Here is a 24,339-nt window from a genome sequence, read left to right as displayed (position 1 = left end):
ATACTGTAGGGTTTCCTCACAGCTTTCAAACTCCTTTCTGCAGTATTTCCATGGTGTGGAGTGGGATACCGGATAAGGTAATGTGACTTTCTTTTCACCTTTTTTCTCTATTTTTATACTTGTCCAGAGATTCCCAATTCCATGGAGACTCTGCAGCATAAAAACGGAGGGGAGATAATGGTGCTATGAGTGTGGCTAACGTTTGTCTTTGTTTTTTAAATCCTTTCTTTGGTGAAGTAGTAGTAGGAACAATGATATGCAAAAAGGCCTTAGGGATTGGGGTTGTATTGTGCAGAGCACTTTATGGACACAGAAAAGAATTTGTTCTCATTTGTGTAACATTTTTTTAAATGTTTAAAAGTAATAAAACTTGTGTGTGTTTACTGTCTTTTACCTTTCCTCGTTTTATTATGTACATCTTTTTGATGTTTGTGAAAAGTGCTTTATTAAGAGTGGGGTAAGTAAAAAGCCTCATTTATGTAGGGATTGTTGCATGAAGAGCACAAAATATACAGAAACATAGGGTTAGGAACCAGGGAATTCTAAACTCTAATCCTGAGTCTAACTATAGCATTTTCTGTGTCCTCAAGCAAGTCATTCAGCCTCTCTGCATCATGTTAAACATTACTCCATAACTGGCTACTTCTCAAAGTGCTTTGAAGATTTATTAGTCAATGGGACAACTTCACTGGGAGTTAGGGACACACAGCATCCTACAGGATTTGGTGTATGCTTTGAAAAGTGCCCTAAAGCAGAAAAATGGGATAGGAAGGCTATTTGAACCAAATTTCCAGGTTATAATATGTCAATAGTTTACTGTAATATGAATCAAGGCATGAACCTATCTTCATAAAGGACTGGACAAAATCCCTGTTCTGAACCGTGGCTGGGGGGAGGGAGGAGGGCAGGGCGTGAGTCTGAATTTTGTGATTGTTCCATCCATAAGTTAAACTAGGAAGAGTCTGTCTATATTCATTGAATTAAATTGACTTTGTAAAACACTTTAGAGAATGTTACTGGTGTATAAATAAATGTTCTATTTAATTTAGTGAAAATTGCACTTATCAATATCGCTGATTGTTTTTGTTGTTTACATGAACATCACTTTGAAAAGCTGTACAATCCATTTCCTCTTAATTTACATTTTGTGTGACTGTATGTTTATTAAGACTGATAAACACCATAGTTAATCCTTCTTAAGAAATAACAAGACACATGCTTTGCAGTATAATTATGTTCATAATAAACAAGACCGAAGGATGATCCTAAAATGGTTTCATTATAGATATGCCTCAGGTAAATAAATCATTGTATTCTGACTTGGAAATATTTGCGTGAGATCTTGGTTTTGTAAGTTCCACTTCAGTGAATTCCTTAGGATCTTTAACATGCCCTAAAAGATTCTCAAGTAACATTACATCTGAAAGGAGTCTAAATATCTGACAGATTATTTAAAAGAAGACAGAGCAAAAAAGTGGGTATTAATGTTTGATCTCTTAATATTGTTTTAACCTTTTAGGAAAATTAGGGGGATTTGCACAAGAAAACAACACTATAGATTCTGGAGAACTCGATATAGGCAGAAGAGCAATACAAGAGATTCCTCCAGGGATTTTCTGGAGATCACAACTCTTCATTGATCAGCCACAGTTTCTAAAATTCAATATCTCCCTTCAGAAAGATGCATTGATTGGCGTATATGGCCGAAAAGGTTTACCTCCATCACATACTCAGGTAAGAGCTGCTATCATTAAAAGCAAGATATAGTATTGAAAACTGCCAGTTTGCATCTTTTTAAGAGCTGTATTTCTCAGGATTGCAGCCTTTCCTTTTTTCTATGTTTTTTAAATTTTACTTTCCATTTTGTATATTGATCTTATGGAATGAAAAATAGATAATCATTCTAATATCTTTTAAAAGGTTGCAGTTTTAAAAGGCATTCTGGAATTTAAAATCTGAGAGTGGGGAAAGATTTTGCTTTATGATCACATCTGATAGTTTTCAGTAATGATGCCTCTCATAAGAGAGATTTAATGCAGTTATCTTCCTGCACTGTGGTCCATGGACATATTTTTACTTTAGGAATAACCTAGTCTATCATGCTATAATCGTGCATTACTTTGCTCTCCTGAATTTATCTACCAAAAAGCAAAGCTGGCAAAGCTACAAGCAAGTTAAAAATAATCCTTTTTGATAGAGAATCTTTGTTCTACTATTTGCAGTTTGCTATTTGATTAAAAATATTACTTTGTTAACTGGCATCATGACACTGTCACTGACATGATCAGCAGCTGCCTCCATCCCCCTCAGCCTACCTCAAGCTGCTGTGAACCCTTGCCTGAATATCCAACACATTCAATTTACCGGCAGCCTGCATTCCCCATGAGTGCCAGATTACAAAAATTTCACTGTGTGTTAAAATAGGTGTATATGGGATGAACTGAACTAAGACTGTAAAAATCAATTCTTATTCAACATTTTCTTATCGTAAGACAAGAAACACATAGTTCTGCGTCACCTCTTAAATATTTCTTAAGAGCTTTTTCATTGTACACACAGTACATAACTGCATCTAAAGCTATAGGAAAGTATTATTTAAGCATAAGAGTGAATAATTTAATTTCATTCATAGTTTTTTTTTCTGGGTGAAGTAGTAGCAATTCCTCTTCAATGTATTCAGACACAAGAATTTGGCTTTAATCCTGATTAAAATCTTACTTAACCCATCAAATGTGAATTCTATATATTTTAACCCAATTGGCTCAAGGGAGGATAAGTCTATCAATGACTGATAGCCAAGATGGACAGAGATGCAACCATATGCATAGATGCCCTAACTTTCTGATGCTGGGACTGGGTGATGGGATGGATCACTTAGCAATTGCCCTGTTCTGTTCATTCCCCTTTGAAGTATCTGAGGGTATGTCTAGACTGAATTGCTCTGTTGGCAGAGGGATGCAGATTAGGCAGGTCGACATTGCAAATGAGGCAGGGATTTAAATATCCTGTGCCTAATTTGCATTAAAATGGCCACCGCATTTTGCCGACTCAGCACTTAGTTGGCAAAAAGTGGCAGTCTGGAGGGGGATCTGTCAAGAAAGAAAGTCTTTTTCGACAGATCCTGTCAACCTCCTTGCCACATTTCAAGAAAGATGAGGAGAAACTGAAGAAGGTCCAGAGAAGAGCAACAATAATGACTAAAGGTCTAGAAAAGAGGAAATTTCCACTACATGCATCTGATGAAGTGGGTCTTTGCCCACGAAAGCTTATGCTCCTACACTTCAGTTAGTCTATAAGGTGCCACAGGACTCCTCACACTGTTGTCTCATGTTTAACTTCTCATCCACTGTAACCCCTAAATCCCTTTCACAGCAGTACTCCTTCCTAAGCAGTCACTCCCCATTCCTTATGTGTGAAACTGATTGTTCCTTTCTAAGTGGAGTACTTTGCATTTGTCCTTATTAAACTTCATCTTGTTTACTTCAGACCATTTCTCTAGTTTGTCCAGAGCATTTTGAATTTTGACTCTATCCTCCAAAGCACTTAGAACCCTCCCAGGTTGGTATCATTTGCAAACTTAATAATCATACTCTCTATGCCATCGTCTAAATGATTGATGAAGATATTGAACAGAACTGGTCTCACAACAGACTTCTGCAGAACCCCACATGCTATGCCCTTCCAGCATTACTGTGAACTGTTAATAACTATTCTCTGAGAATGGTTATCCAACCAGTTATGAACCCACCTTCTGGTAGCAGCCCCATCTAGGTTGTATTTCCCTAGTTTATATATAAGGAGGTAATGTGAAACCGTGTCAAATGCCTTACTAAAGTCTAGGTACTTTAAAGTACTCCTATGTTTATTTAAAAGTCAGGGCCTCGTCAAATAGATTTTCTTCAAACTTTCATGGACAAACTTGCCTCTAAGCTGAGAAACATGAGAAATTCCATTTTGCCCTTTAAGAGACTCACTCTCTAGCACAAACATCAAAGAGAGCCAACCAGTAATAGATTTTTTCCAGGGATAGGAGCAATTTTATACCAAATCCATGCCTCGTTCATTAGTGGTTGCATCAATCAGTACCTAAAGACAGGGAGCCCAAACTATTGTACTTGGTTAGTTAGAAGAATTATTTAATATCCAACTTCCAAGTCAGAATCACCAAATACCAAGCCCTTTGGAGAAGTATGATTGTGTTAGTTGGGATCCCATTACCAAGACTATAGAATTCCCAAGATGACAGAGAAGAATTCAAATCCATCATCACTGAGGGTCAGCCTGTATTTTATATGTCCCTCCAGCTTGATACTGCCTACAGCTTGGTGGTAACTGTGATAGGATCCCCCTAAGATGCAGCCTGAGATCATAGAATCACTGTGACACCCCAGGTTTTGGGTGGGGGGGGATCTCAGACAATGCCTGCACCTGCCTCTACACATGCTACTATCACTTAGCACAACCACATGTGGAGCCCAACACCCATCAGACTGCATGAATGGTCCCATAGCTACTCATGAATCACTCAGAGTAAGGTAATTTTTAAGAGGGGCCACTTCACAAATTTCCAGACCAGTCATGGGCCACCACAGAAGGGACAGGGCCTTGGACTGAAGAGATATGGCTTTTAAATAGCAAGTGTTGAAAGGGCTTGTGCCTTCCCAGGCAATGTGTTAGTGGCGGGGCCAGGAGCCGCAAGCCTTTCAACTCCTGCTATTTAAAGGACTTGCACCTTCCAGATGGCTGCCAGGCAGGTGCAAGCCCGGTGCAAGCCCTTTAAATAGAAGCAATTGAAAGGGCTCACAGCTCCTGGCCCTGCTGCTAATGCATTACCTGGGAGCCACTGAGGGGCATAAGCCCTTTCAATTGCTCCTATTTAAAGGGCTTGCACCTGCCAAACAGCATTGCCTGTCAGGTGCTGGGAAGCTGGGCCGGCTTTAGGAAGTGTGGGGCCCAATTTGAACAATTTTGATGGGGCCCTACGGCAATTTTGGTTGAGCAAAAAAAAAAGTATAAAAATAATCCCCCGCCAACACCCCCACACACCCTGCACTAAACTCACACCGCCTGTGGCACAGGCAGCCGATGCCAGCAGATTTGTATAATTTTTGGTGGTGCCCCATTAGCCATACCCCCTGACCCGCATTAGCCACACACCCTGGCACCCATTAGCCAGGCCTCTGGAGGCAACACTCTCAGGGCAAGATGGACACATGACGAGAAGTAAAAGGTGTCATGTCACCCCTCTTGAAGGACTTTTCCCACCATCCTCCTACCAACAGGGATTAGTTTGGCCCCCACCAAACCCCACTCATGCAACTATCCAGCAGTTGCATTAACCCAGTGTGTATGACATTAACTCAGGGGCAGAGAGACTGGAGGAAGTGTTCCCTCCCTCTAAGGCTATGTCTACACTCGCGGCTTCTTACGCAAGTACAGCCGTTCTTGCGCAAGAACCCACAGAACAGCCACACTGCCCGCCTGCTCTTGCGCAATGAAATTTACAGTATGGCGTCGAAAGAGAAGGTGTCTTGCACAAGAGCTACGCTCCTTTCTAACAGGTGTAAGCTCTCTTGCACAAGAGGGCAGTGTGGGTGCTCGGCAGAGATTTCTTGTGCAAGAAACCCCTATGGCTAAAATGGCCATTGGAGCTTTCTTGCTCAAGAGAGTGTCCTCACTGCCATGGATGCTCTTGCGCATGGCAGTGTGGACTTGTTCTTGTGCAAGACTTCTTGCACAAGAACCCTTGTGCAAGATGTTCTTGCGCAAGAAGCCGCCAGTGTAGACATAGTCTAAGAGTTTCCTCCCATGAGCAGAATGGATTTTGTATTGTGCACCTATACTGAGTTCATGTGTCTTGTTTGGATGTGTCACCAGAGGCGTAGCGAGGGTGTTATGCGTCTGGGGAAAAAGGAAAAATTTGCACCTCTCCCCCGTCCCCTCCCGCCATGTGGCATGGCCCCAAACCTGGCGCGTAGCTAAGGGGAACTTGTACCGCATTTTCCCCCACCCCCTACAGTTTGGGGCCGGGCTCCCACATGCACTAATCCTCCAGTGGAGATGGAGGAGGGTCAAGCTTGGAGCAGGGTTGGGCTTGGAGCAGAGAGGCAGAGAGGAGGTAGGCAGAGTAGGAGAACATGAACTGAAGGGATAACGGGGGGAGCAGAATAGGATTAAATTGGAGCCTCCCTAGCATGGTACCCAGGGGCAACTGACCCCTCCGGCCCCCTTGCTACACCACTGCCCCCCCTTCTACAGATCTATCATCTTATGCATGTGCAAGATCTGTGAGAGCCGCCCCATGAATCTGAAGTTAGTGTCTGCCTGCTTCTGGGTGGTGTCTCAGTACTGCCACATTCACCTCCAAAGCAGGCCCTTGCTGCTGACCCCCAAGGCATCCACAGGTCCAGTCTCCTTTCAATGGGCCCACTTCCCAGAGCTCATTGATCTTGGATCTGGCTTCCATCCCCTCTCCAACCTTTGCAACTGCTCACCTTCCGCCTTATACATTCCCACCTCATTCACCCCACAGGGACAGCCTCTGCCTCACTTGTCCTAGGGACTATTTTACCAGGATGTAATACAAAGTTTCCATGTAAAAGGACTCAATACAAAGCTAAAAACTTCAATGAGAGAATGATTAATACGGAGACGTGTCAACATCTGCTGCGAGGAGACAACTCTGCCTGTCTCCAGCCCTCTCCTCCCAGAATCTACAGCCCCATTGCAAAGCGGGGTAGGGGAAGAAAAGAGGCTGAGGCCCATCCAAAGGGACTGAAGCAGTCATGAGCAAGCCATGCCCGGGAGCCATTCTCCTGTCCATTGCTTCAGGCATGCTGAAATGCAGTCACCTCTAGAGTGGGTTGGACAGCTGTTTAACACCTGCACAAAGGATTTCAGGCAGGGGGCAGCGCGAGTTGCCTTCCTGCAGAGCCCCCATCAGAACTACTGTGCCCTCCTGGCTTAGGAAAAGAGTAAACAGGAGGATTGGAAATTAACCCACCCAGTCTCAAGTCCTCTAGACAGGCAATGAGCCATCTACATGAGGCCTCAACTGGAGTATCATGTCCAGTTCTGGTCACCACATTTCAGGAAATGTGGAGAAAGTCCAGAGACGATCAACACAAATGATGAAAGGTCTACAGAACATGAGGTATAAGGCAAGTCTGAAGCAATTGGCCTTGTTTACTTTGGAAAAGAGAAGAACGAAAAGGGACATGAGAGCAGCTTTCAAGTATCTAAGGGTATGTCGACACTACCCCGCTAGTTCAAACTAGCGGGGTAATGTAGGCATACCGCACTTGCAAATGAAGCCCAGGATTTGAATTTCCCGGACTTCATTTGCATAAGCGGGGCTCCGCCATTTTTAAAACCCCGCTCGTTCGAACCCTGTGCCGCGCGGCTACACGGGGCACGAACTAGGTAGTTCGAACTAGGCTTCCTAGTTCGAACTACCGTTACTCCTCGTGGAATGAGGAGTAACGGTAGTTCGAACTAGGAAGCCTAGTTCGAACTACCTAGTTCGTGCCCCGTGTAGCCGCGCGGCACAGGGTTCGAATGAGCGGGGTTTTAAAAATGGCGGAGCCCCGCTTATGCAAATGAAGTCCGGGAAATTCAAATCCCGGACTTCATTTGCAAGTGCGGTATGCCTACATTACCCTCCTAGTTCGAACTAGGAGGGTAGTGTAGACATACCCTAAGAGAGTATCATAAGGAGGAGGAAGAAAAGTTGTTCTCCTTGGCCTCTGAGGTTAGAATGAGAAGCAATGGGCTTGAATTGCAGCAAGGGAGGTTTAGGTTGGACATTAGGAAAAACTTTCTGCCTGTCAGGGTAGTTAAACACTGGAATAAATTGCCTAGGGAGATTGCGGAATCTCCATCACTGGAGATATTTAAGACGAGGTTAGACAGACACCTGTCAGGGATGAGCTAGGGCAACTCAACTTTGGAAGCTCCAGGGACCACACTGATACTTACAGAACATGCTGAGGGCCTCAACTTAAGCATGGTTGCATATGCAAGCAAATATATACAAATAGCTTCTCTCACCCTGACAGGCATGAATACAAAGATTAAGCCAAGACTACACAACACACAGGCCCCATTTAAGTCAGTTCTGCTGATATAAATAAAATGCAATATTTACCCAATTTCTATCCATGTGACAGCACTTTCCATGAACAATTACAGTCCAAGAATTTAACTATTAGAACGCATATCAACAGAAGATCGTTACACTGACTACTTTTTTGTTTTGGCTCCCACTCTCCGGCCACGTGTTGATCCCCACATAAACCCAAACTGCACCGCGGGACGCAAACAAACTGGCCATGGGCAGCATACCAAGTTATTAATAAATATTTTTAAACCTTTACCTTTTCTCTCTCCTGCCATGTCTCCTCTCCTTGCTCCATCATCTCCCCTGATGCCTGCTGCCCCCCAACTTCTCACCCTCTTCTGCTGTCCTGACACCTGCCCTTCTCACTGCCCTCAGCCCTCCTGTGACCTGCCCCCCTCCACCAGCCCCTCTCTCCCTCCTGTGCCCACTCCTCCAGTAGCCCCACTCTGATCAGGTGAGCTACCCCTCCTCCTGCCCTCTTCCAACACCTCTGTCTACACATCTGCCCTGCCTCTCTCCTCTGGTGCTGGTCCCTCCCCTGCAAGTGTCTGCCCTTCCGCTTCACCCCAGAATCCCCTGGCACCTGAACCTTCCCTTAGCCCTGCACCTTCCTGGTGCCTCCCCCTTCCCTTACTTCCCCTGCCCCCTTTGCCCTCTTTTTCCCTGATGCCCACCCCCTCACCACTCTCTGCCCCGTTCCCCTCCTGCCCCTCTGTGCCCTCACACATGACTTGCTCCATCCCCACCTTTCTCATGCCCACCCCTTCTTTCAAGCCTTCTCCCAGCACCTCCCCCTTCCCCTTTAGCCCCCAATGCCCTTCCCCTCTCCTCTCCCAGTATCACCCTGTCCCCCTCCCACTGACACCTCCCCTCCTGCCCTTTCCTTCATTGTCTGCACTTGGCCCCCTGCCATTTGTCTCTCCTCTACCCTGTCTCTGAGGGTATGTCTACACTACCATCCTAGTTCGAACTAGGGTGGTTAATGTAGGCATTCGAAGTTGCAAATGAAGCCCGGGATTTAAATATTTGCATCTTGCCGGGCGCCGAAAGCCTAATTCGAACTACCTACTCCATGCTGCGTGTAGCCGCGGGCACAGAGTCTGCACTAACAGGGATTTAAATATCCCGGGCTTCATTTGCATCTTGCCGGGCACCACCATTTTTAATCCCTGTTAGCGCGGACTCCGTGCCCGCGGCTACACGCAGCATGGAGTAGGTAGTTCGAATTAGGCTTTCGGCACCCGGCAAGATGCAAATATTTAAATCCCAGGCTTCATTTGCAACTTCGAATGCCTACATTAACCACCCTAGTTCGAACTAGGGTGTTAGTGTAGACATACCCTTAGTGCCTTCCCCTTTCTTCCTCCTCCCCCTCTGTACAAGCCCCTTTCCTTCCACCCTCCCCCGCTGCACAAGCCTCTCCCCGCACCGCTGCACAAGTCTCTTCCTCTCTCCCCTCCCCCGCCACACAAGCCTCTTCCCTACCTTCTGCCTTCCACTTTGCGGGGCCGGAGTCTGCACTCAGGCCCTGAAGTCTGAACCCGGAGCCAGCCACACAATGTGCCTCCGAGGAGTTTTAAAATCCTGGGCTGTGATGTCACGTAATTATGCCTGGGTGTCCTCCCCGCCCACCTGCAACACCACGCATGGCAGCATCAGATGGCGAGGGGGAGATGCACACAGCAGGGACGGTCTGGGGCCAAGGGGGACACTGTAGGGGTGGGGTGGGAGGATGTGTGGAGGGGCCAGGGCCCGCTCCAGGCAGAGCCAGGGGAGAGACCCAGCTCCACATATTGCTCTGAATAGTAACTCGCCGGCACTTCTGGGTTCATGGCCGTGGGGCCCCCTTAGGCGTGGGGCCCAATTCAGCCGAATCAGTCGAATCGGCCCAAGTCTGGGCCTGCTGGGAAGGCAAAAGCCCTTTAAATAGCAAGCATTGTAAAGGCTCACACCTACCCAGCTGCTCCAAGGCAACGCATTAGTGGCAGGGCTGGGAGCTGCCACGGGCCAGATGAAAGTGCTAGGCAGACTGAATCTTGTCCACTGACAGCCTCTTGCCCAGCCCTGGTCTAGCAGCATTACCAACCCTTCCACTGCTTACTGGGATGTTACAAAACAATTAAGGGTAAATTAGAGCTAAATAACAGCACAGAACATTGAGACCCAGGATTGGTTGCTAGAAACAAACTTTATGGGACTGAGGGAAATTTGGCCATACCTTATGAAAAGTGGACATCCAGTTATCTAAAATCATTCTGGACGATGGATGTTTCTGGACTAGAGAGGTTCGACCAGTAGTAAAGATAAACAGAAAAACCAGTTTGAGAAATGAAAGAGAGCTTCTAAGTAGTATTAAGTGATAGGTAAAAAATCAGAATAGTTACCAAAATAAAATGGAGTAAAATATAAACATACACTGTAAACTTTCAACCCTATTAGACTGGGCAACAACTCAAGCAATATTTCTCACCCCACTGTTCTCAAAACAGTGGAAGAGTCCTCAAGCGCTGCGGGGACATGGTGGATTTTATTCTTATTACTTTATGGTTCCCAGAAAGAAAGGTGGTTGGTGGCCCATTCTTGACTTGAATTCACAAGCTCAGTGTCAGTGTTGTGACTCTGGCTCCTATCATGTCCATCCCTATAATGGAATGATTGGCACATGGCTATTGACGTTCAGGGCACACATTTTCTTATTGCATCTCACCCACTGCACAGAAGATATCTGAAAGTAAATGAAAGTAAATTTACTGAAAGTAAAGGTCTGAAAGTAAATGAAGAGAATACTGACTCACACTCAAAAAATAGAATCCATTGGCATCCATTCTTGACTCCACAACAACGGCTTATCTGCCAACAGAGAGATGCCAAGCCATATTAAACCTAAGAGTCCCTTTATGATGTCATCCCAGGACATCAATGTGATCTTGTCAACATGAAACTTCCTGCACCTTCCTAATTCAGCATGTCAGGCTTCACTTTCATTGCATGCAGGAATGTCTGAAGTCTGTGTATTTGCCAAGCAAACACCAACTGAACATGCTATAGTATACATTACACCACAAATACTGTCCTCCTTAAATTGGCAGCTGGACCCACTGAAATACATGCCATTCTCTCATCTACTCCTAAAAGATGTTGATGACGGGTGCCCCCCACATTAGGATGAGGAGCCATTTACGTAATCTACAAAATATATGGATTCCTCTTATCATTCATTATGTTTTAACAAAAAAAGAACTGTAGTCTATTTGATTATCAATAACATTGTCTTCTAGTTTTCAAATCTTAACCATTAATTTAGCTGTACCAAAACAAAGCACTACTCCAAATTTCTCCGTTTTATCTCTCTTCTGTAAGGTTTATTGAGAAGTGGGCCTATTCAAGGTTTGTCTGTTTTTCTAGCTCATCATTATCAGTTGAGATGACTATACTTGATTTGGTGATTCTGTCACTTTTCGGTGTGGTTTTATGAGAAGCAGTCCTATTCCAGGCACATCCCATTTTCCTGGCACAACCTTTCAAACCAGCTCCCTGAATGCATCAGCTCCTGCAGAGCCCCATCTACACATACTCCTGGCACCCCGCAATGCTGCCTCCTACAGAGGCAGCGGGAGACGGGAGGAAGGTGGGAGCACCAACTCCTTGTCTGCCCGCCCCCTCCCCCCCCCCGCATGTAAAATGTAACTGCTGAAAACACGCCTAATACTAAATTTGGTGATCCTAGCTCTTACCATTTAGGAGGAGTTCTTAATCAAACAGACAGATAGACAAACTCTCTAAAATATTCAGTAGATATATGGGCAAGCACTTAAAGAAGAATAATTTTACCTTGCAGTGTGATTGCTTTATTTCATGACCATCATGTTCCCCCCTCTCCTGCCCCATACCTACTACTACAATTAAGCTTCTCTATTGCAAACAATCAGAAGGGTTGTTGAAGGTGCCCCACCTGTTATGCTCTTAGTGAGAAGTACAAGGATATTGTTGGCCAAAACAATCTGGACTAAAGTACAATGCTCAAGTCCTTAAAAAAAGTGATGTAATACACTTCTGGTATTTTGTATCATCATTCTCAAGCAATCATAAATGATAGTACTGGGAGCATCAGAATCTCCATTTTGACTCCCAAAAGAAGTACCAGAACAGTATTCAGGAGCATCTGGGATTTGACATCTGGTTACAATACACCTCAAAGAACCATAGTTTCAGAGGGTAAGTGTTGCGTATATGAGAGAGTATCTAACAAATATTTCAGTACAACAAAATTAGGTTCAGCGGTTTTTTAGGTAGCATTTCTGTTTTTTTACTTCAGGCATCCAAGTTTCAAAATGATGGCCTCAGCGCATACTAATATGTCTGCATCATAGAGCAGTCCAAAATGCATAGTTCTTTATTTCTGGGGAATTATAAATAAGTCAACCAGAAATAATTGACAGTAGTTGTCCATTCAAATCCAATCAATGCTAGTCTGAAAGTCTTTGTGACACTTTCTAAAAATGTCAGTTTCATTGCAACCAAAGAATCAATATGTTTTTATTTAAAGAGACTTTAAGAATAACAAAAGACTTTGGTGGCTTAAAGCAAAACTGAATGGAGAAGGGTAGGCAGATCATCCCATTTATGCTCAATAAAGCTAATTAATTTATCCTCATAGGAGGAAAACAAAATGAAAGTATTTTTAGCACATAAAGGTCATTGTTTTTCCAGTCTATCCCCTTTCACAACCTCCCTCTTAAATATATGAAGCAGTCTTTACAGGATTTAAGCAACATTATTTCTATTTACTGGGGATGGAACAAATGGTCAAATCCATATACATGTCCTTTAGAATTTCAACATCACAGACACTAGTTACGTAATAACATAAATCTTTATTATGTTATAGTTCTAAAATAATTAATTATAATATGCCTGTCAGCCATCGGTATACTTTTTGTGATCAATTAAGTAGTACAACAAGAAGTGTCCTTCTGAAATAATTTGAAAAACATCTCATATTGTCCAGAAATAGCCAGTTAAAACTCAGAATAGAGACTTTTTTTTTCATCCTTCTTTTAGTGGTATTAGAATCAGGTAGACTTGTTTCTGAGAACTGGGGGTAAAAGAGACCACTTTTTATTCTTTCCTGAATTAAGATAAATATTTAATTCTCTGACAAATGGGAACATTGGATGGTTTTAAATTAGCAGTGCTTTTCCAAAATAGTTGCATTAGTTTTCATGTGGGATTGCTTACATATTCAAGGTGACTGCACATCAAGGTGTACTAGCTTCTACACATACTAATAAGTTCAGGTTCTAGTATGGTTGTTGAGATGTAGCTGAAAGGAAAGTGTCTCATGTTGATAAAGGCTTATGCATTTCTTTTACATCTTGAATGATGTTGGGATAAACATTAAGATTTATAGCATAGCAACATTCTTAAAATACCATATGCTTTTAACTAAGCAGAATTTCAGGAGAAGAGGATTCTGGTGCTTAGATCCTGTCCAGAGATGAAGACTCTTCTGTTTTATGCTATGAGGGAGCTGTTTCCAAAGATCATAAGTCAGTACATAAAACCATTAATTCTCCAATCCCAAACATTGACTATCACAACAGAAGTCCATCAGTGGTTTCCTACACTGTCCTTTACCTAAATAGACCTTCAATGAATTACCATTTGAGTGATATCTCAAATATGTGGGAAAATTGACAGTTTCTATATAGAAGTTCACCTCTCACAGTAGACATATGTCAAAGTAAAAATGAAACTAGACTGAATGCGGACACCATGTTACTCTTTGTTATAGGAAACCGTGATCCTTACCGTTAAAAAGTGGTAAATATTTGCTCTACAATATAATCTGTACCCGACAAATGCAGAAAAAATCTTGAGTGATATTGAGCCAGATCATCAGGTAGAATAAACTTTCATTTTGGGTCCATTGACTAGAAGGAATAACACCCATTTCACCAGCTGAAGATCTGGGCTACGTTTTCTCCTCCGTGTTTTCAGAGTTAGCCAAACAACTGCCATTAATGCCATTGGATAGTCTTGTATGTGGAGTTAAGACAGGAAACCTTTTTGTTTACAGTGCTTGTGGCAACTCCTGTGTCCTATTTTCCCATCTCCCAAATGTAGCTGTTGCAAGATTTTTTGATAGTTGTTGAACTACAGTATTTTCTGTCACTGACTTCTGCATTTTAACTTGTTATATTTTGCATTTGATATTTCGCTTACTTTATACAAAAGACAAGTAAGGCTATATTTTCTGCTCTGGTAGCTCTGTTGAAGTCAATGGAATTACAATAGAGAACTTACCTTGGACTATGAAACAAAGGAAGCAGCGAAGGGTAATGAATTGGGGTGAGGTATTCTTATTATCTAACGTATATAGCACAGTCAGTGTGGAATGAGTCTTTCACATGCAGATCATCAGCTCACATCTGCAAATTGTGACAGCAAACTAAGCTTATCTGATTTTTGTTCTGCAAATTGGTCAGGTACAATGTTCCCTCTAATTTTTCTATTTGTGTGTGTGGAATTAATTTTGTTATGCGCACTAAGGCACCTGCAGATGTGAACCACTAATAGAAACATGCTGCTGGCTCTGAGCGATCTGCTAATTGGCTGGACAGCATTTGAATCTTTCCTGGGTGTCCACCTAACTTCTTACCTTACAGGAATTACTAGTCAGATGTCAACATCACAAGAAAGCACTACCATGACAATTGGCACTACTTGTCATTCTCCTTGGAGATTTCTGCAAGAGAGATGAAAGAGTGATGAAACAGTTGAGGTCTTGTCTACATGGCTCTGGTGTTTGAACTGTTGAAGAGAGAGTGCCTCGCATGCTACACTGTACATGCCCCATGTGAATGCTGAAGTTGTAAAATAAAGATTCTTCATTCATATTAATATAGACCTTTTGTTCATGCTAACAAGAGTCCACACAGGGGAGTTACACCACCGCCTGCTTTATGCTGCAGTTCAGTTCACAACCCCTAGTCAAACTGTGGGGCCATGAAGACATAGCAGGGATCTCTCCAGGTCAAGGGAAAGTATGTTACCTGGTGTTGGAGGGAAACTTGTACTGCCACTATCTGTACTATATTTGTTCTTTGAAGAAATATAGAACTGCAGTCTCTGGGACTGGTACTTTTTCATGATTGCTAAATTATAAAACCATGAAAATGATAACTTAAAAAGTAGCAATAAGTGGGTAATAAACCCTTTGCACATTTTTCCCTTGTAGTATGACTTTGTGGAACTCCTTGATGGTAGCCGGTTGATCGCAAGAGAGCAGCGCAACCTGCTTGAGTCAGAGAGAGCAGGCCGACAGACAAGGTCTATCAGTCTCCATGAGGCAGGTTTTATCCAGTATTTGGATTCTGGAATCTGGCATCTGGCTTTTTATAATGATGGGAAAAATGCAGAGCAGGTGTCCTTTAATACCATTGTTATAGGTAAGCACAATCTTCAAAGATTTCACCAAAAGCTGCAATCTAAGCATTCCGTTAAAAACAGAGATGAGTTTTCTGGAATGAATACTCTGGGTTATATTTACCGATGTTGAGTTTGTGGGTTTTTTTCATTATTCAACAAAAGATATAGAATATGTATTTTAATTGTTTAGTAAATGAAATATGAAAGCCTCCCATGATATACAGTTCACAAATGAAGAAGCTTTTTCAAAATGTTCAGTAAGCTGTATAGTGAGCATAACGTACTTTTCATTTTCCTGTTTAAATCTTGAGCGTCTATCTATAACATAATCTAGTTGGATACCACAATCATTAATTACAATAAATTAGAGATGTAAAATACCAGTTAACTGGTGACATTTAAACCAGTGAAGTGCTTAACCAGGACCCTGTGGCCAAGGGGCCTGGCTGGGCTGGAACGCCCCCCTCCCTACACACAGTGAAGGGGCCCGGCCAGTCACCCCACCAGCTGCTCTGTACAGTCTGGGCCAAGTTAGGCTTGAGTACCCCCGTAACCCTGCTGGGCCACCAGTTAATTGCTTAATGGTAAGCATCACCCAGTAAAGGTGATATTTACAAGTTAGCCAGTCACATCTCTACAGGAAATTAGTCACTATTTACCTTTTTACAATTACTAAACAAAGCGACATGCGTTTTTCTGCAAGTAACTAAGGGTGTGTCTAGACTACTGAGTTTTGTCGACAAAAGTGGACTTTTGTCGACAAAACTATACCAGCGTCTACACTACCGCTGAGTTCTGTCGACATAACGTCGACAGAACTCAGCAGTTTTGTCGACGCTGGTATACCTCATTTTACGAGGCATAACACCTTCTGTCGACAGAGTTCTGTCGACAGAAGGTGTTATTGCCTATAGGGTTGCGTCTAGACTACAGGGTTCTGTCGACAAAGCAGCTTGCTTTGTCGACAGAACTCAATGTGTCTGGACGCTCTTTGTCGACAGAAGTTTTGTCGACAGATACTGTCGACAAAACTTCTGTCGACAAAACCCGGTAGTCTAGACGTACCCTTAATGTGGTATCAGTCAGTAGTGGTTTTAAATTAGATGCTAGAAACCTTCTATTGTAGTTAAGTACTGTGGTGGGAGTCTGTATGAAATTTTTTTCTTACTCTTTTTTTTCAGAGTCTGTAGTAGAATGCCCCCGAAATTGTCATGGAAACGGAGAGTGTGTTTCTGGATCATGCCATTGTTTTCCTGGATTTCTGGGTCCTGATTGTTCAAGAGGTATCTGAACTGTATTCTTTTCTTTAGTCAAAATAAATAAACTACAGAAAGATAAATCATTACTAATCTACCAAGGAAAAGAAACTGGCATGCAACTTGTTTAATGAATGTTCCTCTTTTTTTCTCAAAGCTTGGTTGAAAAACATTTTGTTAATTCTTCTGTCATGTTTTATTTCACAGCAGCCTGCCCAGTATTATGTAGTGGCAATGGGCAGTATTCCAAAGGACGCTGTCTCTGTTACAGCGGTTGGAAGGGTACAGAGTGTGATGTGCCTACCACCCAGTGTGTTGATCCTCAGTGTGGGGGCCGAGGGATTTGTATCATGGGTTCTTGTGCCTGCAACTCTGGGTACAAAGGAGAAAACTGTGAAGAAGGTAAATAAGTAACTATTTCCCCAAACATATACAGTAATGTTTCTCAAATGTCAGGCTACAACATTGTGGGTCAGATTTTTCAACAAGTGTAAGTCAGCATAGCACTATTGATTTCGTTATAGCTATGTCAATTTGCACCAGCCGAAAATCTGGCCAAGTAAGGGCATGTGCTGGTAAATTGTTCACCTTATAGTAAACATGCTAATATACCCTGTTTGAGAGATATTTTGCTTTCAGCAGGATTGTCTAATAATAAAAATAGATTTATTTTATGTGTCTTACATCACATATGAGGGAAGCACAAGAAAAGATGTGTCTTAGAATACAGAAAGACACAGTGATTTTTCAAATCATAGAAGAAATTATTACTCTATTGCATGTGATCTTTTCCACCAACATTTTTATAAAAACTGGAAGTTGAAAATGCTGATTCAACTGCAACACAATGACATTTTTTTTGTTTTGTTTTTTGTATTATAGAGATGTACATTTATTCATTCTGGCTGCTGTAAAGAGGAGTTCATTTTCTTTTCTTTTTTTTTTTTTTAAGGAGGAAAAAGCACCATTTCCCTTCCTCAATCAAATTGATTTTATTGATCCCAACATACAAAGTAATGCAATTAAGTTTCTGGAATTAAATTTTCAGACCATTGACCCTACAAGTGTAAAGTTTTATTGAGTCAAATTGCTAAATTAAATCTCGTCATCTAAAGCACATTAAAGTGAATTAAGAAGGATAGAGAGTACCCAACTCATTTATTTCTCAAACAGGTTGAGGGTCCTATATAGCTGTCAGAACTCAGTTGTAGTGGATTTGGTCAGTTGATACTGCTTGTTATAGAGGATCCAAGATTTTGTTACTCTGTGATTAAGAGAACAGAGAGCGATAGCCTGAAAACTTGAATGAAACTTGGTGTAATTCATGGAAATTACAAAACTTTTTAAGCATCTGTTATCCCCAGGATGTCATTAAATCAATTATATATATGAATATGGATCTTTACAATTACTTTTGACTTTCTAAAGTACTGCAAAGAAAATTATCAATATGCTAACAAATGGATTAGAAGTTGTACTCAGTTAGTTACAGTTTGATTTTTGATTGATTGGATCAGATTGTGCTTGTTACCTTGTAATTACAGCAGGCAAGCTTGGGGTCTCCTCTTGCCTTGTGAGTTCAACTCTCCATTCTTCCATTGACTCGTGACGTAACATTGTGATTTTTGCCTTATCAACCTGTGTCCCAGTTTACTATTTATTGTTAAATAAGTGTAATGCTGTTTACCTCACAAGAGTTTTTTAATTAGTTCAGAAAGTGCCTTAAAATCCTTGGGTGATAATTGCTGCTCTTGTAATTGTTATTAATAGCACATTAAAGATTTTCTTTTTCTTTTTTCTCCAGCTGATTGCTTAGACCCAGCCTGTTCCAGTCACGGTGTGTGTATCCATGGAGAGTGCCACTGTAATCCAGGATGGGGTGGTAGCAACTGTGAAATACTGAAGACTATGTGTCCAGATCAGTGCTCTGGTCATGGGACATACCTTCAAGAAAGTGGTACCTGCACTTGTGACCCTAATTGGACAGGTGCAGATTGTTCAAATGGTAAGGAATAAAAACAGTCCCAATGTGTAAAACTCTAAAATATTTTAAATTAATACATAATCTTGCATTATTGTATAAAAGCTTGATCTAGCTGCCATTGAAGCTCTGTCTTTCTATTGACTTCAGCGGAAGCAGGATTAGGCCATAAATCATGAGTGAAACATCCAGAACAAATGAATATTTTTAAATATTAGAAAATCAAATGGTTTCTTTACTCATACATTAACTAAAGGCGTTTTTGCTGGTGGCTCACAGAAAAGAACATGTTATTTGTACCTTCTGCATTTAAAATCTTCACTGGGATATTCCCCTGCATATTTAGAACTGTTAAGGAAACATCTAGAAACATTTCCATTTACAAAAATTATTTTTAGCTAGTTGGAAGGGGCCAATGCTATAGTCTTTGTTGAGGCAAAATCCAACTGAAGTTATTAGAAATGTTGCCTGAGTAAAGGCTGCATGATTGGGCCAACGGGGTTCTGGCAAGTAATGCTTTCTTCGGTGCCAAAACTTGGCACATTTAAGGCCAGATGCTGATCTTAGATACATTGGCATACATTTCAATTAAAAATATGGAATTACTATAATTTAATCAGAATCTGAATTTTAGTCTGTATGACAGCAACCTTTTTGTCAAATTTGGGAAAGGGAAAATTACCCATTTTGTAGGCACATGTTAAAATGATCTGGATTTTTACTTTTTCAGATGTGTTTTGCCAAAAAAGCATAATTTTACAAAGTAGTAAAATGACAGCTGAATATGAAGCTGCTGGGTGGGCTGGTTTTATATCAAGTAATAAATGATATTTTGCCAATTCTCTGTAAATAACTACCATTGTGAAATATAGATTGTATATGATATATATAATATTTAGTAACAGTCATTGGTAACTCAGGTATCAATTACGGGTATGGATTTTCAAAGGAAGGTAACAAAATGAGAAAACCATTGGGGGAGAGTTTTCCCATATTTAATGTTGCAAATTATTTATAACTTTTGGATTTGGGAATTTACTTCAAGTATGCATATGTATTATCAGATACTAAAGTCATATTTGTACCTCCAAAGATAAATGTGTTGGCCTCTACAATTCTGCTAATTTTGTGTTTGAATTTCTTCTGCGCGCTCTGAGCTTATCTGGTATGCTATCCATGTGGGCTAGATTCTTACAAAAATGACTACGGTGAGGGTGGGATCTGCTATATGGTGCCTAGAAAAGGTGGATCATATACATCTTCTGTTGGTATCCATCTTTACATACTGTTTGTTATTTCTGGTCATTCAGTGTCTGTGCCCATGTTTCAAAAAGTAGTTGATAGTTGAAATATATAAAAATAACCTGTGTCTCTCATGTATATCCAGATATTTCACTTCAGCTTTATGAATTATAAACTAGTTGGTGCAGTAAAACGTAAACAACTCCTACTGAAATTGTGCAAAATGACCTTCAAATATTTAAAGTCAATAAATAAGTAAACCTTACTCATAAACAAACATTTTGTTAGCTGCTGAAGGGAGAAGAATGAGTTATATACATCAGACAGCTTTTAGTGTTGAAATCAACAGAGCTTTCCTCTATCTTCATCAGCAGTTTGTCCATTAATTAGCCTTTCAATTCCACTTCAATTAAATTAACTCTAATTAATAAGTTCATTACAAAGATTGACACACCTTGCTCAAAGCTAGTGTGCTCAAAGCTGATAAACACTTTCACCCTAATGAAAAATTGATTAGATGGAAGAGAAAAGAGGGAACCTCTGAAATAAACCTCTGCCTCTCCTGGAGCTGGGTTGATGTTGTGTAACTCTGAAGTTAATCAGAGCATCTCAGATCTTTTAATCAAAAATTTAATTCAGAGTAGATAGAAAATGTTGTGTGGGGAAAAACAGCCTAGCTCTCTTGCCCAGTAAATGTTCTGCACTACTGCTCATAAGAAGTGCCATCACAACTCCTTGCTGCTGTGTTGAATGTTCTATAGCACTTTGAAACCAAAAACTATAATATATTGGGGGTTAAATATTACTGAACAAAAAATTGGAAACAAACCTCGTGGCTGTGTCTACATTGGCATCCCTTTCCGGAAAAGGAATGCTAATGAGACACTTCGGAATTGCAAATCCGCGGGGGATTTAAATATCCCCCGTGGCATTTGCATTTACATGGCTGCTGCTTTTTTCCGACTTGGGGATAAGCCGGAGAAAAGCGCCAGTCTAGATGCGATTCTCCGGAAAATAAGCCCTTTTCCGGAGAATCGCGTCTAGACTGGCGCTTTTCTCCGGCAAAAACCCTGAGCCAGAAAAAAGCGGCAGCCATGTAAATGTAAATGCCATGGGGGATATTTAAATCCCCCGCAGATTTGCAATTCCGACTCATCACATTAGCATCCCTTTTCCGGAAAGGGATGCCAATGTAGACGTAGCCCATATGTAAAACATTTCTGCCTTTTTTATTAGCTTTCTTTTTATTGCAGTCAAAAATAATTTCAGTTCTTCATTATGAGGGTGGTTTACTGTCTTTTACCAGGAAATCCAAACTAAATATAATATTCTTATAAACCAGCATATGGTGGTGACTAGCTGTATTCTAAGAGACTAAAAAACATCCCTCAGGGTTTTTTTTCTGTACTCAGTTTCAGACAAATGAAGTTTTCCAAAGACTGACTAAATAAAGAAAAAAGATAAATGCAAATTATAACAACCTGAATTATTATCTTGTATTAGTTTTGAGACATAAGATATATAGTTTGGCCTATGAATAACTTAGGCCTTAATATTCTCTTCAATTATTCTATTTGTCATAAAACCCTGTTAGTGTAGGTGACAAGTTGAATACTTTTGTTGATTTATTTTTAATAGTCTTTCTGTTTTTAAACCAGACTGCCCAAAGCTGTCATTGCTATAAATTTACAGAAAGTAAAATAACAATCTTATATTTAACAGACATGTCAGCATGTCAGCAATGCGCTAATGTGTGTCACTGAGGCTGATTCCTTTTAGTGAAAAAAATATGTCAGAGATGGCACATTTTGAATTTGAAAGAAACCTGGGGGTAAGGAAAAAAAGCTCCTTTGCTAAAATGAACTGTTGTTCAATTATAGATTTTTGCCAGTAATGTAAATGACCTGTAAGGTACATGAATTGTTTAGTCACTAAAACTATGCAGTAAATTTTAATAGCTTTAAATGCATATAATCTAAGATACAAAAGGTAACACTTGAGAAATATGTGCTCACAAAAAATATAATTGGAAATTACTCAGAGCTAGCTGACAGGAGAGCTGTGGACACTTTAGACATTACTAAATCTACTGGGTAACTAATTAAGCATTAGCAGAGATAAAATTCCATATATTATATTCTCTTGGGTCCTACCTGAAAATGCTTTTAGCAGTTAAATTCCTTTGATTTAATTTTCAAAAAAATTGCCTTTCTCCTTCATAAGTTGAATTAAAATGTAACTCTGCTAATTAACGTGTGCTCTCCGCTCTTCTTTCTCTGTTTTCTCCCTTCCCTCCTTTTAAATACAGAGATCTGTTCTGTGGACTGTGGCTCTCATGGGGTTTGCATGGGTGGAACATGCCGTTGCGAAGAAGGTTGGACTGGACCAGCCTGCAATCAAAGAGCCTGCCACCCTCGCTGTGCTGAACATGGAACCTGTAAAGATGGGAAGTGTGAATGTAGCCAGGGATGGAACGGAGAGCACTGTACTATTGGTAGGCTAGCTGTGCTTTAATATCTGCCTTCAGTGCAAACTCAAAAAGCTAGAACTCCTGGCCTTTTGTGCATCAGAAATGTAACACTTTGAAGCGTGTTTCTTCAAACAGAATATTTGCACCTGTCAGTCTGTGTAAAGGAATTGATGTTTTAAGAAAGGAAATTATTATATAATGGCTCATCAATTCTTTATAGCTTCTTTGCCACAAATGGGAGGTGCAAGAATTTCCCTTTCAATCGTTTCCTATAACTGCCACCTGTAGAGGAGAAGCTTACATATTTTTAAATTTGTAAATATGTCGTCTGATGTATGCTTTTTTAAAATTATGTGATGGTAACACATCTTTTGGAAAAGTATGCTACTTTTTTTTCCGTTTGCTGGGGGGCAGGGGGACCTAACCTCTAACCTGAGCCCAAAAATCAAAATACTTACCAAGGTGGTAAAGAGATGTAGATGCCCTCCACAATATGCTTTTGTTGACATCATTTCTATTTTACACTTGTAGATTATATCTGCTAAGGAAATGACATAACTTTTCAGTACACTTTGAAATGACAAATTCAAAAGAAGCAGTCTTAATTAATCTGTTTGTTTCCATAATCAAAAGTGTTCTAACCTTTAGAAATTCCTATGCTTTTGCCATTAAAGGTTTTCTTCCTCTTTGATTTACACTCTATTCCATATAACATAGACCAAAAGCAAAGTGAGTGACACTTTACTTCAAATTATATGAAAGATCATTCTCTTTCCTAGAATTTCATTAATGTGTCTCTCCAGAAATTGACCACAGGCCACATTCTGCCTTTGGATGTACGCTTTTCCAATGTACAGATTTTGACTGGCATCTGTTGGCAGTGAGTAAATGGGGGATTTTTGTGTTTGTGCCAAAAAGTGAAAGAAAAGTTGTGTCAGAAAAGCAAATAATACTCTTATTTACTTGTTTTACCATAGTACTTAGGAGCCCAGTCATGGACAAGGACCCTACTGTGCTAGGCACTATGCAAACACAGAACAATTAAAGATTGTCCCTACTCCCAAAAAGTTTATAGCCAAACTGTAAGACTGATAGATAGAGACAGGTATGGGAGTACAAAGAGCAATGAAACAATATGTGAAATTTTATATGAAATTTCAAGTTTGGTTGGTGATAGAGTGTTGACATAATGTATTTAGAGTTATAGGATAAAGAGAGGAATATTGAGGAGGAGTTATGTTTCAACTGTTTGACACTGGTGAAACTACTAGTGGAATTTTGTACCCTATTTTTGTGTCCACAATTCAAGAAGGATGCAAATTGGATACACTAAAAAATTGGAGAGGATTCAGAGAAAGGCCTCTAGAATTATTAACAGATTGCAAATATCATGAGAGAGTCAGGAAGCTGTCTGTTTACCTTAACAAAGAGGAGGTGAAGGATAGTGTTCCCTCTAATTTTTTCCATCTCTTGAGCCGAATTAATTTTCTTATGCGCACCAGTATGGAGGTGGTATGTGACACATACCTTCATATTGGTACACATAACAAAATTCATATGGCAGGAGTGGGGTCCTGGGGTCCTGAGCGTTGGATGGAGCTTGAGACTGGGGCAGAGGGTTGGAGTGCAAGAGCTCTGGTTGGGGGTGCAGATTCTAGGGTAGGACTAAGGATGAGGAATTTGGGCTGCAGAAGAGAGGCTCCAAGTTCGGGGATGGACTCAGGACTGAGGGTTGGAGTGTGTAGGGCCTCATTTCTTGGTGCTGATGTTGGCGGGGAGGGATTCACCTTTATATGGTCCAGCAGCTTCAAGGTTTGGGAGAGAGATCTCTCCCCGCTGC

The 24,339-nt window shown here is 41.0% G+C and overlaps 1 protein-coding gene across 20 annotated transcripts in view; it reads left to right on the top strand.

Annotated features, from left to right (window-relative positions):
- Window positions 1–24,339, top strand: part of TENM3 (teneurin transmembrane protein 3) — a 2,279,325-nt gene that overhangs the window by 2,137,973 nt on the left and 117,013 nt on the right. For all 20 annotated transcript variants that reach the window (XM_075930245.2, XM_075930244.2, XM_075930249.2 and 17 more), the window contains 6 exons: window positions 1,520–1,734; window positions 15,360–15,570; window positions 16,732–16,833; window positions 17,014–17,208; window positions 18,611–18,811; window positions 22,338–22,523. In XM_075930245.2, coding sequence (XP_075786360.1) covers window positions 1,520–1,734; window positions 15,360–15,570; window positions 16,732–16,833; window positions 17,014–17,208; window positions 18,611–18,811; window positions 22,338–22,523 — 1,110 coding nt within the window. The remainder of the gene's footprint in view (window positions 1–1,519; window positions 1,735–15,359; window positions 15,571–16,731; window positions 16,834–17,013; window positions 17,209–18,610; window positions 18,812–22,337; window positions 22,524–24,339) is intronic.

This window comes from Pelodiscus sinensis, chromosome 4 (assembly GCF_052426305.1).
Source record: "Pelodiscus sinensis isolate ZL-2025 chromosome 4, ASM5242630v1, whole genome shotgun sequence".
In the NCBI taxonomy this organism is placed as follows: Eukaryota; Metazoa; Chordata; order Testudines; family Trionychidae; genus Pelodiscus; species Pelodiscus sinensis.
Note: the sequence above shows the minus strand (reverse complement) of the source record. Positions and strands in the feature narration are given on the sequence as shown.